General features: G+C 46.9%; 1 protein-coding gene across 3 annotated transcripts in view; it reads left to right on the top strand.

Moving 5' to 3' along the window:
• The window catches only part of PPARA (peroxisome proliferator activated receptor alpha), a 73,736-nt gene that overhangs the window by 46,068 nt on the left and 8,799 nt on the right, over window positions 1–18,869 (top strand). For 2 of the 3 annotated variants that reach the window (XM_070371434.1, XM_070371435.1), the window contains exons 4-7: window positions 6,036–6,196; window positions 7,844–7,982; window positions 8,899–9,101; window positions 15,682–16,129. In XM_070371434.1, coding sequence (XP_070227535.1) covers window positions 6,036–6,196; window positions 7,844–7,982; window positions 8,899–9,101; window positions 15,682–16,129 — 951 coding nt within the window. Of the gene's footprint in view, window positions 1–2,173; window positions 3,997–6,035; window positions 6,197–7,843; window positions 7,983–8,898; window positions 9,102–15,681; window positions 16,130–18,869 lie in introns of all 3 variants that reach the window. The other variant, XM_070371436.1, reaches the window with a different exon arrangement.

Below are 18,869 nucleotides of genomic sequence, written 5' to 3'. Positions count from 1 at the left end.
GACTCCACTGTCCTTCTTGGCAGGAGTGGGTGTTGGGTTGGGACTGGAGGAGTCAGGATTGGACCGGCCAGGAGGTGTGTGTGCGGTTTTCCCCTCCGATCGTGGATTATCCCAGCTCCCTCGGGAGAACCGAGAAGGTTCTCCCGGCAGCATCTGGTGGCAGGTCTCTGTGCTCTTTCACCCCCACGGCTCCCCTTGTGTCCAGGGCGCACTCCCCCACCGTCTTCTCCCATGTCCCCACCCCAGGAAGATGGTTTCCGAGACTGTGCACTGACCTTCAGTGACGGCGGGAGAGGGAGGCTGGAGGTTGGCTGGCAGCCGTGTTCACGGATAAACCCGTGTCATGGAGAGCGTGGTTGAGAGTGCATGACCTGCGAGCCTGCTGGGGTGGACGTTGTTCACCTCACACACAGGGGTCTGCACTGCGGTGGTGTTTGTGACAGGGCGTGCACCATGGCAGAAAGGAAGAAAGGGGAGCTTACAGAAAGTGGCCAGACACACGTCCTTGACTCTCGGCCACTGGCCGCTAAGGTGGTGGGTGTGGGGTCATCCATTTTTACTTCCCTCCAGTTCTCCTTATCATGGTTAGTTAAACCTTTTGATCATTTAGAATCATCTCATAATCCATAAAATCTTTGTCTCCTAGTTAGGCTTTTCATTGCTATTGTTACCAATTCATTTGAGAGATAAAATGATTTCTTATTTGTAAATTCGATTTTTCGTCCTTGTCTCTAATGGCTCCCTTGGTGATATTTCTAAGTTATGTAAATTGCAGATTCGGGAGGGCCCTCTGTAAAATGTGTTCACGGGCAAATTTACACCTAGGAGATTGGACGGGTGAGACTGTTTGCTCTGCCAGTCTGTATTTCCTGCCCTACCCCTGTAGCTGGCTTTATTGACATAAAAACTTCACATATCCAAACAGTGCAATCAGATGCACACACACACGGAGACTTGTGTAGCCATCAGCACAATCAAACGGCAGCCCCGGCACCTGAAATCTACTTGTGCCCTCGTGTAATCCCTCCCCTCACCAAACCTCCCTCTCTCCCACAGTAACCGCTGGTCTGCTTTCTATCTTCAGTCAGTTTGTATTTCCTAGAATTTTATATAGATGGAATCATACAGCGTGTTCTCTTTTTACTCTAACTCCTTTCACTCAGCCAAATTAGATTCATCTGCACTGACAGCGTGTATCAACAGTTCATCTTTTAAAATTCCCTGTCTGAGTTTACCATGGTCTGTTTATCCACACTGTTGATAAACGTTGGGTTGTGTCCAGGTCTTGGCTGTTACAGATGCAGCTGCTGGGAAGGTTCACGTACATACCTCTGTGTGAACGGTGCTCCCAGTTCTCTTGGGTAAATAGGAGTGGAAGGGATCATGTTCTTCTGCTTCTGTGCATGTTTTTTTTTCCTTTACAGTTTATTTTTAGATACCATACATTGTGGATTTTGTTGATGATGGATATTTTGTATTTACATAAATATTCTTAAGTCCTGTTCTGGGAGGCAGTTAAGTTTTAACGTGGAAAATGTTGATCCTTTCAGGTCCTGTGGTTAAGCTTTGTTAGATGGGCCCAGAGCAGTGCTGATTCTAGACGTAATTTGCCCCAGTTCTGAGGCAAAACCCTTTTGAGTGTTTTACCCAGGGTCCTGAGAATTCTGAGATACTCCATACTGTTCCTTCTAAGCATTTGAGGTTGCTCTTGGAGTATCTTTTCTTTATCTTCCTTTTTTTTTTTGGCCACACCCCACGGCTTGCCAGATCTTAGTTTTGCCAACCAAAGACTGAATCTGAGCCCTTGGCAGTAAAAGCCCAGGGTCCTAACCACTGGACCACCAGGAAATTCCCTGGAGTATCTTTCCTTTTAGGCTCTCTCAGCTGATGGAGCAGACATATATGTGTACATACAAACCCACATATGTACACGTGTCTGTATTTCTATATACAGCTGTCTGTCTCTATGTTAAGGTAATATAAGTTCAAACAAATGTCTGTACCTCTAATCCACCACCTCATGGACCACTCTAGCCTCTTCTTCTTATCTGTGAGCTCATACTCCAACAGTATCCACCATCCATCCATCCATCCACCATCCATCCATCCATCCACCATCCATCCATCCATCCATCCACCATCATTAAATGAACATTTAGTTTTTCATTTCCAGTGTAGTGCCTTCTACTTCTGCTTCACTGACTACGCCAAAGCCTCTGATTGTGTGGATCACAACAAACTCTGGAAAATTCTTCGAGATGGGAATACCAGACCACCTTACCTTCCTCCTGAGAAACCCGCATGCAGATCAAGAAGCAACAGTTAGAACCGGACATGGAACAACAGACTGGTTCCAGATTGGGAAAGGAGTACGTCAAGGCTGCTGTATATTGTCACCCTGCTTATTTAACTTATATACAGAGTATATCATGCAAAATGCCGGGCTGGATGAAGCACAAGCTGGAATCAAGATTGCCAGGAGAAATACCAATAATCTCAGATATGCAGATGATACCATGCTTATGGCAGAAAGCAAAGAGGAACTAAAGAGCCTCTTGATGAAAGTGAAAGAGGAGAGTAAAAAAGTTGGCTTAAAACTCAACATTCAAAGAACTAAGACCATAGCATCTGGTCCCATCACTTCATGGCAAATAGATGGGGAAACAATGGAAACAGTGACAGACTTTATTTTCTTGGGCTCCAAAATCACTGCAGATGGTGACTGCAGCCATGAAATTCAAACATGCTTGCTCCTTAGAAGAAAAGCTATGACAAAACTAGATAGCATATTTAAAAGCAGAGACATTACTTTGCCTACATCAAAGTTATGGTTTTTTTCCAGCAGTCATGCACGGATGTGAGAGCTGGACGATAAAAAAAGGCTGAGCACTGAAGAATTGATGCCTTCAAACTGTGGTGTTGGAGAAGACTCTTGAGAGCCCCTTGGACTGCAAGGAGATCCAACCAGTGCATCCTAAAGGAGATCAGGCCTGACAATTCTTTGAAAGGACTGATGCTGAAGCTGCAACTTCAATACTTTGGCCACCTGATGTGAAGAACTGACTCACTGGAAAAGACCCTGATGCTGGGGAAGATTGAAGGCAGGAGAAGAAGGGGATGACAGAGGATGAGATGGCTGGATGGCATCACCGACTCAATAGACACGAGTTTGAGCAAGCTCCGGGAATTGGTGATGGACAGGGAAGCCTGGCGTGCTGCAGTCCATGGCGTCACAAAGAGTCAGACAGGACCGAACGACAGAACAGCAAGTGCAGGGGCCTCAGAACTGCTCCCCCAGGGCCCTGTGGGGACAACCTTACTGGCTCAGGACAATGACCAGGCGCAGTTCCCTTTTCCTCTGGACTCACAGACTCCGTGCATTTCCAAGGTCATGCAGGCGAACATCTTCATCAGCTTTCCTACAAATGCTTCCCACATTGTGATATAGTTAGGCTGTAAAACTGCATTCTGTGTGCCATTCTGGAGCCCCTGGATCTCCTCAATTATTTTTTTTATTTGCACACATTAAAGTTCACTCTGAACTGTAAAACTCTGTGGATTTTGACCAGTAAATAGGTCGTGTATTCACCATTACAATTTCATATGAATAGTGTCACCACCTTGAAAAAGCCACCGTGCTTCCCCCATTCAGCCCTGCCTCCCTCACCCCACTCCAGCTGCTGATCTTTTTACCACCGATAGCTCTGCCTTTCCCCAAATGTCAGATATTAAGAACCTCATATGTAGCCTTTCGGAACTGACCTTACCTATTGAGGGGCCTCTTGGCAATTAAGAATAAAGCTGCTACAGCGCTGTCCACAATAGCCGAGACGTGGAAACCTCCTAAACGTCCATCGACAGAGGAGTGGATAAAGAAGATGTGGTGCATATGTAGGTTCAATGGAATATCACTCAGCCATTACAAAAAAGAAGTGATTTTTCATTTTTCTCAGCCATTTGGAGCAACATGGATGCAACTGGAGATTTTCATACTAAGTAAGTCGTAAAGAGAGAGACCTATAGCATATGACATCAGCTATGGTGGAATCTAAAACTCGACCAGAAATGAGCATATTTACCAAACAGAGACACACAGAGATAGAGCGCAGACTTGGGGTTCCCAAGGGGGAGGAGGTGGGAGGGGAGGATCGGGAGCTGGAATTCGCAGATGCAAACTGGTATATACGGGGTGGAAAAAAACACAGTCCTGCTGTGCAGCACGGGGACCCACACTCAGTGTCCTGTGACGAACCGTAAAGGAACAGAATGTACGTGTGTGACTGAGTCACTGTTCTGTACGGCAGCAACTAAACACGACACCGTAAAGCAACTATAAAGAATAAAGCTGCTGAAAACATTCACATGCAGGTTTCTGTGTGGACACACATTTTCAGATCACTTTTGTCAATATTGTTATTGTCGTTCAGTCGCCAAGTCTGGTCCAACTCTTCACGACCCCATGGACTGCAGGACACCAGGCCTCCCTGTCCATCACCAAGTCCCGGAGTTGACTCAAACTCATGTCCATCACGTCAGTGATGCCATCCAACCATCTCATCCTCTGTCGCCCCCTTCTCTTGCCTTCAGTCTTTCCCAGCATCAGGGTCTTTTCCAATGAGTCAGTTCTTCGCATCAGGTGGCCAAAGTGTTGGAGCTTCAGCTTCAGCATCAGTCCTTCAATGAATATTCAGGGTTGATTTCCTTTGCGATGGACTGGTTGGATCTCCTTGCAGTCCAAGGGGCTCTCAGGAGACTCCTCCAGCACCATGTGCCAGTGTCTAGCAGTGTGATTCTTTAAGACTGTTTTGCTTCATAAGAAAGCGCCAAATGGCCTTTCAAAGCAGCTGCACCACTCTCTTCCTTAGAAGGAGAGCTTCTTTTCCTCCACCTCCTCACCATCATTCGATGGTGTCAGCTTTTTGGATTTCAGCAGTTCTGATAGCTGCACCGTGATGTCTCATTGTTTTACTTCACAGTTGCCCAGCGACCATTGATGGGGGGCATGTTTTCATGTTCTTGCTTGCTCTCTGTGTCTTCTTCAGCCACATATCTATCCGGATCCTCTGTTTTTAATTGAGTTTTTAATTTCATTGCTATTGAGCTGTAAGACTCGTTCATGTATTTGGGATGCAGCTCTATTATTGCGGATGTGTTTTGCAAATAGCTTCTCCCAGTCTGTGGCTTGTCTTTTCATTTTCTTAACAGTGTCTTTTGCAGAGCAGGCGTTTTTAATTTTAAGAAAGCCCAACTTCTTTTTTTCTTGAGTTGTGCTTTTGGGTCGCCCTCATGGATTTTTATTGTCTTTCTGGTGCAATTTACTGAGTTAACAATTACAAAAGGGCTGGAAGGGAGGATGCAAAAAAAAAGCAACAAGTTCTGTGTGGGACACTTCAGTTTTTGGAATGAAGAATAAAGCTGCTGTGACATTCGTGTGTATAGGCTGCTTGGGAAGTGGCCTTTTCTATGGGGCCGTGATTTGGTCCATTTTGTTTTGATTTTTATGGGTTAAAGGGTATAGTTGTTTTTGTTTTTTTTTTTTTTTCAGTTGGGGAGTCCCTGGCTAGGGGAGCTTCCAGATGTCCCCGCCCTGGTCGCTGTCGGAGGGCCTGGCCAGGGCTGACACAGGAAGGGAGCCCTACCCAGCAGCTGACGCCTCCCCAGTCAAAGCCCGGGGCGGTGGGGTGGGGGGAGTTGAGGGCGGGAGTGGTTAGGCGGGGATCGGATCCTCAGAAAGCTGGTCTGGATGCTGGATGGAGGGCGGGAGTGGTTAGGCGGGGATCGGATCCTCAGAAAGCTGGTCTGGGTGCTGGATGGAGGGCGGGAGTGGTTAGGCGGGGATCGGATCCTCAGAAAGCTGGTCTGGGTGCTGGATGGAGGGCGGGAGTGGTTAGGCGGGGATCGGATCCTCAGAAAGCTGGTCTGGGTGCTGGATGGAGGGCGGGAGTGGTTAGGCGGGGATCGGATCCTCAGAAAGCTGGTCTGGACGCTGGATGGTGAGAGCGTGGAAGCTCATAACCCGCCCCTTCCTTTCCTAGACACCCTGTCCCCCGCCTCGAGCCCCTCCTCCGTCTCCTACCCCGCGGTCCCTGGCAGCGCCGAGGAGTCATCCAGCATCGCCCTGAACATCGAGTGTAGGATCTGCGGGGACAAAGCCTCTGGCTACCACTACGGCGTCCACGCGTGTGAGGGCTGCAAGGTACGGGGACCCTGGATGCGGAGAAAAGTGACCTTTCAGGGACCACGTGTGCTTCCCTTTATTTTATACACAAATGTTTGTCGTTAGTAAGAAAGATCTGCTAAAGGGCATCCCTGGTGGCTCAGTGGCAAAGAATCCGCCTGCAGTGCAGGAGCCGCAGGAGACTCGGGCTCAGTCCCTGGGTGGGGAAGATCCCCTGGAGAAGGAAATGGCCACCCACTCCAGTATTGTTGCCTGGAAAATCCCATGGACAAGAAGAGCCCGGTGGGCTACAGTCCATGGGGTGACACAGAGTCAGACGTGACGGAAGTGACTTAGCACAAGCACGTTAAAGCTGTTGATCAGAAACTGACCCCAGTAACACGTTCATTTCTCTCTTTGGAAAGCCTGTGGTGTATTGCTGGACTGCTCTTTATTCGTGATGTGGCAAGTGTGCTGTTTGAAGGAGAATGAACCACGTTAAGGCTGCTCCCTTCATGGGGACGCGAGGTCAGACAGCTTCCGCGCACATTCTCTCTGCATCGTCCTCAGAAGGCCGCGGAGGGCAGTGGTGGAGCCCGCAGCATGTGCCAGCCAAAGGCCAGAGCCCGGGCAGAGTCCTCCCTGATGCTGCGGCACGCCCCAGGGTGTCCTTTCTGCTGGGGCCCGTCCACCCGAACCGCGGGCCCCGCAGCGAGTGCCTTGCTCCTTGCAAAGCTGTCTTTCCGCCGGGCCACGGCTTAGTCACCTTTGTTTACTTTGGGTTTTTTAAAAGTTGTTTCTCACTGGGTAAAGTTTAAGATGCTTTTATAAAGCAAGAAAGTTATTTACAACCAGCTGCTGCTGCCAAGTTGCTTCAGTCGTGTCCGACTCTGTGCAACCCCATAGACGGCAGCCCACCAGGCTCCCCCGTCCCTGGGATTCTCCAGGCAGGAACACTGGAGTGGGTTGCCATTTCCTTCTCCAATGCATGAAAGTGAAAAGTCAAAGTGAAGTCGCTCAGTCGTGTCGGACTCCTAGCGATCCCATAGACTGCAGCCTACCAGGCTCCTCCATCCATGGGATTTTCCAGGCAAGAGTACTGGAGTGGGGTGCCATTGCCTTCTCCATTTATAAGAAGCTAGCCTCCCTTTATTGTATAATCTTTATCTTTTAGAGAGTTTATATTCTCCCACAGAAATGCTTAGAACACTTTCATCACCCAAATGGACCTGTTCTCCAAGAAGAGAAAGTCACACTTGTAGAGTCTTAGCTGGGTGGGGTCACTCTTTGGGAGACTGTGTGCCTTCCCAGGTGAGGCGGTATTGGTATTACTTTGAATTTTGCCTCATTTTCTTACTTTTCCTTTTCCATGGAATGAAATTTCAAATTTTCAACCTGCCTCAATTATATCAGACTTAAAAAAAAAAATTACGAACTTTATGTTTTTATTTGCCCGGGCTGTGCTGCACATGGGATCTAGTTCCCCAACCAAGGATCAAACCCGTGCCCCCTGCACTGGGAGCTCAGTCTTAACCGGGGGAGTCCCTACATTGGACTTTTTAGATGAACCATGTCTCTACATTTAGTTCATCTTAAAAGAGAGAGTAAGTGAACAAGAAGCGTGAATAAAGGAATGACGCTGATCATCAGTTCCTAGTCGTTAACAAACTGTATGTTAATCCACAGGGTTTCTTTAGGAGAACGATTCGGCTGAAGCTGGTGTATGACAAATGTGACCGTAGTTGCAAGATTCAGAAAAAGAATCGGAATAAGTGCCAATACTGTCGTTTCCACAAGTGCCTTTCAGTTGGGATGTCCCATAACGGTAGGTAAGGTTGTCTCTCAAACTTCACCCACCCATGCCTCCGTCTGCCTCCCTTGTGGGCTTGGAACGTGCTGTACTTTGAATGAATGTGCTGCAGCATTTAATATTCAGGTCATTTTGTAACACGAGAGCCTAAGAAAGTAAGTCTCAGAGGGCAGAAATCCAGTACAGCCCTTGGTATTATGGTTAGAAACTTCAAATGGTGAAACTTGGATATAAGACTTTGCAAACACTTGGAAATCACAGAGATAATGTTCAGATCATATATATGAAGTGTGTGCCATTTCAAACATTTTACCATAAGTTTAATTATATTCAGTCATACTTTTATTTTAATTATTATTATTATTGGTTTTCTTTGGCCAAGCCATGTGGTATGTGGGATCCTTTCCCAACCAGGGGTCAAACCCACGCCCCCTGCATTGGAAGCATGGAGTCCTAACCACTGGGCCGCCAGGGAAGGCCCCCTACTTTTATTTTAAAACATGCCAATCACTACGTGAAAGTAAGTTTAAAATAATGTTCAAAAGAGTTGCTCGTCTACCTTCTGAAAAAGAAAAAGGTAATAGTTAACTCCTTCTAAGGCTCACTTTCATCTCCTTGATTGAAAGGGTCAATTATACACTTAATGACATCAAGTGACCTTGAGCCCGTCCTATTGATGAAGTGAGTAATGGTGCTATTTTTACTTTAACCTTTTGGTTTTGAAAGTCTAGGCTACATGGAGTGTGAGCAGCACGCCCACCGCTCCACAGGGGGAAAGCTGAGCCGTGAAGTGTGTTCTGACTTCCTGCTGATGTTCGCCCACAGTTTGACCCGTAGTGTGAACTTTCCCTGCAGCTGTTAGTCATCACTCCCCGTTACGTCCTTCATTTCTCTGTTTCCCATGATTCCGTGTCTCCCCTCCGACCCCCAGCGATTCGTTTTGGACGAATGCCAAGATCTGAAAAAGCAAAATTGAAGGCAGAAATCCTTACGTGTGAGCATGACCTAGAAGATTCCGAAACCGCGGATCTCAAGTCTCTGGCCAAGAGGATTTACGAGGCCTACCTGAAGAACTTCAACATGAACAAGATCAAGGCCCGGGTCATCCTTGCCGGGAAGACCAACAACAACCCGGTGGGTGGCTCTGCTCTGTTAGTTACAGTCTGACGGGCTCCCTGGGCAACCTGTCAGCTAGAGTCGTGGCAGAGGGTGGAGGAAGTATGTTCTGAATGTTGGGAAAATAATATTTATCCCCGAGGCAAATGACAGACAATGCAATGGAAACATTTTCATTCAGAGACTGTGAAACTCAGCCTGACAGCAATTCCCATCCATTGATCCACCTCAGCGCTCCCAGCAACCAAGTTAGTATAATGACTGTGTAATTAATGTGCCCCAAAACTCTGTTTAATAGTTTACCAGATTCTAGAGCTGTATCAGTGATTTTTTTTTAATCTCAGAAAATTAACCCATTCCCTTCTGACTCAGAATGTGCCCCTGTATCCTTGCTCCTAAAAAATACCCTGTCCTCACCAGCGTGCCCCATTCCTACCCACCCCTCATCTTTCCAGTAAGAAGCAAATGACATCTCCGGGCTTAGAAGGGGTCCTTTTGTTTTCAGTAACTTTATTTTTACTGTCTTTTGGACAGTTCTGGACCTTCTTGGGAGCAGCTAAGAATGCCCCTTGTGGGCGCTGACACTTGCCTGCCCAGCTTAGTGCCACCCGGCCCCCACCTGGCCCCCACCCCACAATGAGCCCAGCCTGTCTCCGTTATAGGACTGATCTCAGAGTGGCCTTCAAAGCGGGGCATGGCCCAAGGTTGGCAAATCAAGACGTTCTGCCTCTTCCCTACGAGCATGGTGCAACAGGTTTAATGTGTACTAATGAGTAGCTTGAAGCCATCCCTATTGGGAATTACAAGCTGGAACTTTTAGTCACAGGAAAATAAAGCATTTCACAAGCTGCTTACTTTCATGAACACACCCAGCCTCTTTTCTACTGAGTCTTTTCATTCTTTGGTGATTTCTCCAATGAAACAGGCTGAGGTACTTCAGAAGGGTTTGAGCTAACTCTCGTTAAACTGGTAAAGCTGCACCCACGCTGCGCCAGCACAGACTCAATCCACATCACGGGGGTGAAAGCAAAGTAACCTTTCACCTTTGAATTTCTACCCTGGAAATGATTGGTACAGCCCCGAGTTGTTGTCGTTCAGTCGCTAAATCATGTCCGACTCTTTGTGACCCCACGGACTGCAGCACACCAGGCTTCCCTGTCCTTCATCATCTCCCAGAGTTTGCTCACTCATGTCCATTGAGTCGGTGACACCATCCAACCATCTCATCCTCTGTCGTCCCCTTCTCTTCCTGCCTTCAATCTTTCCCAGCATCAGGGTCTTTTCCAATGAGTCAGCTCTTCCCATCAGGTAGCCAAAGTATTGTAACTTCAGCCTCAGCATCAAGTCCTTCCAGCGAATAGTCAGGGTTGATTTCCGTTAGGATTGACTGGTTTGATCTTGTAGTCCAAATTTTTTATCTCTTTGAATCTTTTGAGATGTTGCCGAGATCTTCTACTTCTCCCTTGGGTTTTCAGAACGTAAAGCTAACTTATAAGTCATCTTTACTCTGAGCCGAACACTCTTCTTTAATATTAACTTGATTTCTGTAGAGTGTCTTTCCTGTACCCCACTGAGGTTCACGAACTCCGAGGAGGAGCCCGTCATCCAAGGCCAGTGGGAACCTGGACAGCTGAGGACTGTCACACAGTGGCCTGGGGAGAGGAATCTGTGTTTTGGCCTCAAGGAAATAAATAATAGACAAGTAGTCTAGGATTGGGTTTCACTGGATAGGAAAAATGGAGTTCAGGGTATGGCTAAGGGTCCATCGCCCGCTTCTGCCCCCACCTCCAAATTGCAGCATCACAGGTACCAATTTGAAAGGGAGTGTCCAGGGGACAGTCACTGCCTTTGATGACCCTGTGTGCTCCCAGGTGGGCTCACCTCCCGCCCATGCCCCATATACATGGAGACATGGCCCTTCCCCTGTCTCCCTGGCCTGCCCAGGGCATGCCAGAGCTTGGGGCATCCAGCTCGGGGCCACAGGCTCTGCTACTCCATCTGTGCTCAGACAGAGGTAGAGCTGCCCAGGCACGGTGGACCTTGCTGACACCCCCTGCCACCACACCCTGGGGTCTGGCCTGCTGTGCTACACTGAAATATTATACCTATAACTTCAGTTGTCAGTAGGCTGAAGAACACACTGTTTTATATCGAGAAACGTGTAGTAAAACCTCATCAAGAGCTTATTAGATAATGTCATCCAAAGCGATTCTGCCAAATAACTCACAATTAAATTTCTCCTAAAAGATAGTGCTGCCTAAGTTTTCACAGAAAATGCTTTTTGAATGTGTTTCGGAAATGAACTCTTATAAGGAACATCATTGACACACATAGAACACTTCAGGTGTGAGGGGAAAAAAAGCAATGGATCAGTGAGGGGAGCCTTCTGGATTTGGCCCAGAGCGATTCGGGGTGGGTGCTTCCCAGATGGCAGTAGTGGTAAAGAAGCCACCTGCCCATACAGGAGACCTAAAGAGACCAGGGTTTGATCCCTGGGTCAGGAAGGTCTCCTGGAGGAGGGCATGGCAGCCCACTCCAGTATTCTAGCCTGGAGAATTCCTTGGACAGAGGAGCCTGGCGGGCTAAACTCCACAGGATTGCAAAGAGTCAGACATGACTGAAGGGACTTAGCATGCATGCCTGCACAGTTCTGAGGGGAAAGTGGGCAGCTTTCTGCCTTATGCTGTTTAAACTTTTATGATGTGCTACATTGATTTGAAAGGACCACCTGTAGCATCAGTGGTACCCCACTCCAGTACTGTTGCCTGGAAAATCCCACGGATGGAGGAGCCTGGTAGGCTGCAGTCCATGGGGTCGCTAAGAGTCGGACACGACTGAGCGACTTCACTTTCACTTTCATTGATTTGAAATGACCACCTGTAACATCAGATATATTCATATTCAAGCTTGAGTAGAAAAGGCACATTCCAAAGTTAAATGAAAGCTTCCAGGACTTCTAAAATAGTCTAATGGAGAATAGTTCTCAATAAAGTTTGGCAAACTTTCAAGGGTCTTACTCTACAATTTCTCTTTGGCTGTAATAAACATGGTTTTAAATGTTCGCACTTGTTTTGAATCCAAATGGTTTCTAATTTTGCCTGTTAATGAGGCCTGCCTTCTAAAACCCAACTGATAATTTTATAAAAATGAAATACTCGTTACGATCGAAGTCTTCGTTTATGAGAGAATGTTTCACGTAAAACCAGTCCAGGGCTGGCGTCCTGGCTGTGTGTCCTGTCTCACACCGCCCCCCACTTAGCGGGCCCTGTGCTGGGGTTTCATGCTCTCTGTCACTGTCTTGAAAGTCTTAATTGCTTCTGAGTAAGTGACTGGCATGTTGCACTGGGCCCTGAAAATTATGTAGCCAGTCTGTGCTAGTCCTATGAAATGTCTTACCAATAATAATAATAGGCATTCTGCAGTCAAACAGTTCTTTTTTTTTTTTAATAAATTTTTTTAGCAGGTGATTTCTGTTTTAAAAAAATATGTATTTGGCTGCATCGGGTCTTAGTTGAGACGTGAGATCTTTCGTTGTGACTCACAGACTCTCTAGTTTGGGCTTAGTGGCGTGGGATGTGGGATCTTAGTTCCCCGACCAGGGATTGAACTGGCGTCCCCTGCATGGCAAAGCCTTAACCGCTGGACCACCAGCGAAGTCCCTAACCCCATTCTTAAAGATGGACAGTGTACACTCAGTATTCTTAAAGATGGACAGTGTACACTCAGTATTCTTAAAGATGGACAGTGTACACTCAGTATTCTTAAAGATGGACAGTGTACACTCAGTATTCTTAAAGATGGACAGTGTACACTCATTATGTTAAAGACGCTGGCAGGACCTAACTTCATTTTTTTTTTTTTTTTTTTTTTTTTTAACAAAACTCATTTAAAAAAAATTCATTGAACATTTTTATTTCTGCTGAATGTGCTTTTAAAAAGTCAGTGATCTGCATAAAGTCGAGGTGGCCTTATATTGTATTTTCTGCAATTGAGGCAACACTGCCATCTATTCTTTAAAAATATTTCTCTAGTCCACTTTAAATCTGAGCTCCAACTTCATAGAAACTGCCCCCAAACTTTCCCCCAAAATGGTCAACCTGGCCTGCTTTTAAAGTCTTTGGGAAAAGATGGTTTTAGTCTTTCTCCATCAAACTGGAGATTGCTAGAAATTTGGCTTTAAGTTTTGTATTCAGGATGTTTGCAGTCCTACACAGATAATTTAAAAAATATTTTCTTGCCTCAGATGCGAAATCAGATCCTTTTTTTTTTTTTTTGGTCCAAGACTATCTTGCGAATGCTGTTTAGACATTTCAAAGACAGTGCGTCAGATTACCCCAGCACCTCCGCCTTTGTGCCAGGGACACCCCACAGGTGCCCTGCAAGTGGCTCATCCCGATGCTCGTGAGCCCAGACAGGGCACGCGTCATGCCGTGGGGCCCGGAGGCTCTGTCAGTGATGCGATCTGCCCACTTGCAGAGTGGTTCTTAAAATCACTGGGCTGCTCGTCCACTCAGTGCTTGTCCAGCGGGGACTGAACCTAACGCCTCAGCCTGCTTCCTCACCGGCCTGCAGAAGAGCCAGCGAGCTCCCTCGGAGGCTGCCATTTCTCCTGCTCCGCATGAAGGTCGGGCCACATTTCAGCTGCAGTGTTTTCTGTGCCCGTTTTCCCAAGACCCACCAGAGACACAATCTCTTCTGAGCACACTGCTCCAGGTCCATGACCCACCATCTCGTCTGTCCTCCACTGTGTTAGCCGCTCAGTCGTGGCCGACTCTTTGTAACCCCTTGGACTGTAGCCCGCCAGGCTCCTCTGCCCACAGGATTTTCCAGGCAAGAACAGTGGAGTGAGTTGCCATTCCCTTTTCCAGAGGATCTTCCCAGCCCAGGGATCGAACCCGGGTGTCCCGTATTCAAGGCAGATTCTTTACCATCTGAGCCACCGGGGAAGCCCCTAGATCTTTCTAAAATGATAGGACCGGTGGGTCTAGATGCACATGGTAAGGCCACGTTTAGGGAGCTGCCGCAAGCATTTGGAGCTTGTGGAGACTGTCTCAGAATGTGGAGCAGTGGTGGGGAGATTTCAGTCTCCTGCACCAGGAAAGGGGGTCCTGTGAGGCTTTCCGGTTTATCCCTAGAGAGCAAGGGTTTAACAGTGCTTGTTCATTCACTTCTACACAGATAGCCAACTTTCTGAGTTACATTTATTTACATGCGAAATTTATTCATTCAATAGTGTTGGATAAGGATGGTTATCCCTAACGTTCATAAAATGGAAAAACTAAGAATTACTGTATGAATAATATCCCTGGAGGAGGGCATGGCAACCCACTCCAGTATTCTTGCCTAGAGAATCCCATGGACAAGAGGAGCCTGGCGGGGCTATGGTCCATGGGGTCGCAAAGAGTTGGGTACGACTGAATCCACTTAGTACGCAGGCATGTAACGAATAATTTACCAAGTGAAAGTGAAGTCGCTCAGTCGTGTCCAACTCTTTGCAACTCTATGGACTGTAGCCCACCAGGTTCCTCCATCCGTGGGATTTTACAGGCAAGAATACTGGAGTGGGTTGCCATTTCCCTCTCCAGGGGATCTTCCTGATCCAGGGATCAAACCTGGGTTTCCTGCATTGCAGGCAGATTCTTTACTGTCTGAACCACCAGGAAATCCCAACTTACCAAAAGTTCATAGTTAAAATAGAACATATTCCCCAATGATCAGTGACTATGATCATTTCATTTGTTTTATCACTTTTCATTGATTTAAATGTGACTTTGCCAAAATAAAGACTAGGATTTGGTTTTTTTTAGAGTCTCTGAAATAAATGAACCATTATTGTTTATAGCTCAGGGCCTGAAGCCCTTGTAGCTCAGGGCTTCCTTTGTAGCGAAGTCGGTAAAGAATCTCCCAGCAATGTAGGAGACCTGGGTTCGATTCCTGGGTGGGAAGATCCCCTGGAGAAGGAAATGGCAACCCACTCCAGTATTCTTGCCTGGAGAATCCCATGGACAGAGGAGCCTGGTGGGCTACAGTCCATGGGGTCGCAAGGGTAGGGCACAACTTAGCAACTAAACCACCACCACCATTGTTTATAGAAAAAAAAGAATTATTGTAATGATTGGCTATTGCAGTAGTATTTGGGAGTCCAGAGAAAATTATCAAACATTTAGAGTGGTTTGCTAGTATTCTCTTTCTTGTGAGCTTTATTGCCAAAATCAGTACTTTGCTTTGTTGCTGTTGGCTGTGCTGCAAGGCATGCAGGATCTTAGTTCCCTGACCAGGGATCGAACCCGCGCCCAAAGCAGTGGAATCATGGAATCCTAACCACTGGACCGCCAGGGAAGTCCTTCACTTCCTTAGCAATGAAATCCCCCCCAGTTCCAGGCGATGACGCTGACTATCTTTCTGATGTATATTGTCCTCTGTTAAATGTCTTTTTATCCCCAGCTAATTTTGAGGTGGTTTAAGGATGGAGACTGTGTTTTGTACATACTTTGATTCTCAGGCGGCTGAACTACAGTGACTACCCATCAGTTTCATGATAATTAAGAAGACAGCTTGTCACCAGTCATCCAACTTATTCCAGTGTCTTTGCTTCCAGCCTTTCGTCATCCACGACATGGAGACGCTGTGTATGGCCGAGAAGACGCTGGTGGCCAAGCTGGTGGCCAACGGCATCCAGAACAAGGAGGCGGAAGTCCGCATTTTCCACTGCTGCCAGTGCACGTCCGTGGAGACCGTCACCGAGCTCACGGAGTTTGCCAAGTCCATCCCTGGGTTTGCAAACTTGGACTTGAATGACCAAGTCACTCTGCTGAAGTATGGAGTTTACGAAGCCATATTTGCCATGCTGTCTTCTGTGATGAATAAAGATGGGATGTTGGTAGCCTACGGGAATGGCTTCATAACCCGTGAATTCCTTAAAAGCCTAAGAAAACCATTCTGTGATATCATGGAACCCAAGTTCGACTTTGCAATGAAGTTCAATGCACTGGAGCTAGACGACAGTGATATTTCCCTCTTTGTGGCTGCTATCATTTGCTGTGGAGGTAAGTTGCTGATTTTGCATCGGTGCCAGGGCACTTACGGCCTCCTGTCTCGAGAACCCAGCAGCGGTAAATCCGATGTGAGTGGCATGGAGCCACCGCTGGGGGCAGGTGGGGAGGGCGTCCGAACTCCCACAGTGACACTGACCAGGATTCAGTGAGAATGAGATCTGTGTCGGATCATATTGTAGCAAAGGTAATTTTTCCAGTTTCAGAGCTTTAACTTTTTATTTTTAACAATTCTTATTTTATAGTGGAGTATAATTGGCTTACAGTGTTGTTAGTTTCAGGTGTATACACGTACGTCTGTTCTTTTTCAGATTACTTTCCCATTTAGGTGGTTACAGAATAAAAGTCCCCTGTGCCGCACAGGAGGTCTCTGTTGATTATTTTATGTATGGCAGTGTCTTCATGTTACTTTATATAAAACACATTATCCACCTACCAAACAGGAGATGTGGGTTCAATCCCTGGGTCAGGAAGGTCCCACAGAGAAGGAAATGGCAACCCAGAGGAGCCTCTTGGGCTACAGTTCATGGGGTCACAGAAGAGCTGGGCATGACCGAGTGGTTGAGTGACAAGACAACAGCACATTTGTAAAGTAGTGATATGTCCCATTTGTAACTACAGAAATACATATTTTATTTATAACAGGATGTAATATATCAGGGCTTTCTTGGTGGCTCAGACAGCAAAGAGTCCGCCGGCAATGCAGGAGACCTGGGTTTGATCCCTGGGTCAGGAAGTAATAAAATATATCAGGTGGCATTTTCCTGGTGGCTCAGCTGTGAAGAATCCATTTGTCAATGCAGGAGATGCAGGTTTGATCCCTCGGTTGGGAAGATCCCTGGAGAAGGAAATGGCAACCCACTCCAGTATTCTTGCCTGGAAAATCCTATGGACAGAGGAGCCTGGCGGGCTACAGTCCACGGGGTTGCAAAGAGTCGGGCGTGACTGAGCGACTAAACAACAAAATATATTAGGGATCATTAATAATTAATATTTAGTGATATTTCTTCTTATCATGGGCTTCCCTTGTGGCTCAGCTGGTAAAGAATCCGCCTGCAATGTGGGAGACCTGGGTTTTATCCCTGGGTTGGGAAGATCCCCTGGAGAAGGAAAAGGCTACCCACTCCAGTATTCTGGCCTGGAGAATTCCATGGACTGTAGAGTCCATGGGGTCGTAAGGAGTCGGACACGACTAAGTGACTTTCACTTTCATTACATCATACCCACTATTATATATCAGATATAATTGTAGTAATATTACAATGTATATGTGTTATAATAACACCATCATATTCAGTCAGCCCTCCATACTCATCTGCACCTGCAGAGTCAACCGTGGATGGAAAACATGCAGAAAAAAAAATTCCAGAAGGTTCCAAAAAACAAAACTTCAATTTGCCACACACTGGCAACTGTTCGTATACTGTTCACGCTGCCTGAGGCATTACAGGTGATCTAGAGGTGATGCAATATGTTTGGGAGGATGTGCACGGGTTACATGCCATTTTGTGTCAGGGGCTTGAGCTTTCGTGGCTTTGGGTGTTTCAGTTCAGTTCAGTCTCTCAGTCGTGTCCGACTCTTTGCGACCCCATGAACCGCAGCACGCCAGGCCGCCCTGTCCATCACCAACTCCCGGAGCTTGCTCAAACTCATGTCCATTGAGTCAGTAATGCCATCCAACCATCTCATCCTCTGTTGTCCCCTCCTCCTCCCGCCCTCAATCTTTCCCAGCATCAGGGTCTTTTCAAATGAGTCAGCTCTTTGCTTCAGGTGGCCAAAGTATTGGAGTTTCAGCTTCAACATCAGTCCTTCCAATGAACATCCAGGACTGATCTCCTTTAGGATGGACTGGTTGGAAATCCTAGCAGTCCAAGGGACTCTCAAGGGGTCCTGGAACAATCTGCACAGATACTGTGGGATGACCGTGTTATAACTGTTATCATAATCTTGTATCCACGTTGCAGACAGTATTCTATAAAGTGCCACACGGATGTTAGTCCAGTTGCTGTCTGTATTGGTGTACTTATGCAATTTCATAATGAAAAACATAAGCAGTTAGCTAACAGGTATGACTGCACAGTATGCTTTGCCAGAGGAAATGGATTCCAGTGAAGGAAAACCTGGGCCTCTGTATGGGGAGCTGGCTCTGCAGATTTTTGGCTCAGCCTTACGTTCCTTTAAATAGCCCTGTCCTGGGTCTAAGAAGGTCATCCCTCTACTGTACTCGGCTGACCCAACCCAGCCACAAGGGAGAGCCACGGGGCCACTGCTGCCTGAAGCTGTAGTGCCCCCGTGAGTCCCTCACTCGCAGAATTGAGGCTGGCCGCAGTGGCCCCAACTCCAGACACGGAGCTGGATGAGGTCTGTCCCTCTGGCCATCTAGCTGGGCACAGTCAGTGGAGGTAAAATGCACTGAGTGGCAAGGCAACCGTATGTAATCTGCCACCGTCCTTTGCATGCTCAAGAGGCAGTGTGGTGGGGAAAGTGATGCACGACTGTTTATATAAGTAGTGTGACCACAGTTTTATAAAAGAAATTATAATCAGATCAGAAAAATATCTGGTGAGACATATATGAAATCTGTATGATGGGGCTACAATTATGAAGTGGGATTCACTTATTACTCTTTTAAAACTTCTCTCTTTAAAAACCTAATATTTATTTTACAATCCACCCCCCTCCAAAAAAATGATAAGTCCACATTGTGAGCAACACTTCTGAAAATCATAGTGAT

Source organism: Bos mutus, chromosome 5, assembly GCF_027580195.1.
Source record: "Bos mutus isolate GX-2022 chromosome 5, NWIPB_WYAK_1.1, whole genome shotgun sequence".
In the NCBI taxonomy this organism is placed as follows: Eukaryota; Metazoa; Chordata; class Mammalia; order Artiodactyla; family Bovidae; genus Bos; species Bos mutus.
The sequence above is the reverse complement of the archived record's forward strand: the minus strand, read 5'-3'. Positions and strand labels throughout refer to the sequence as shown.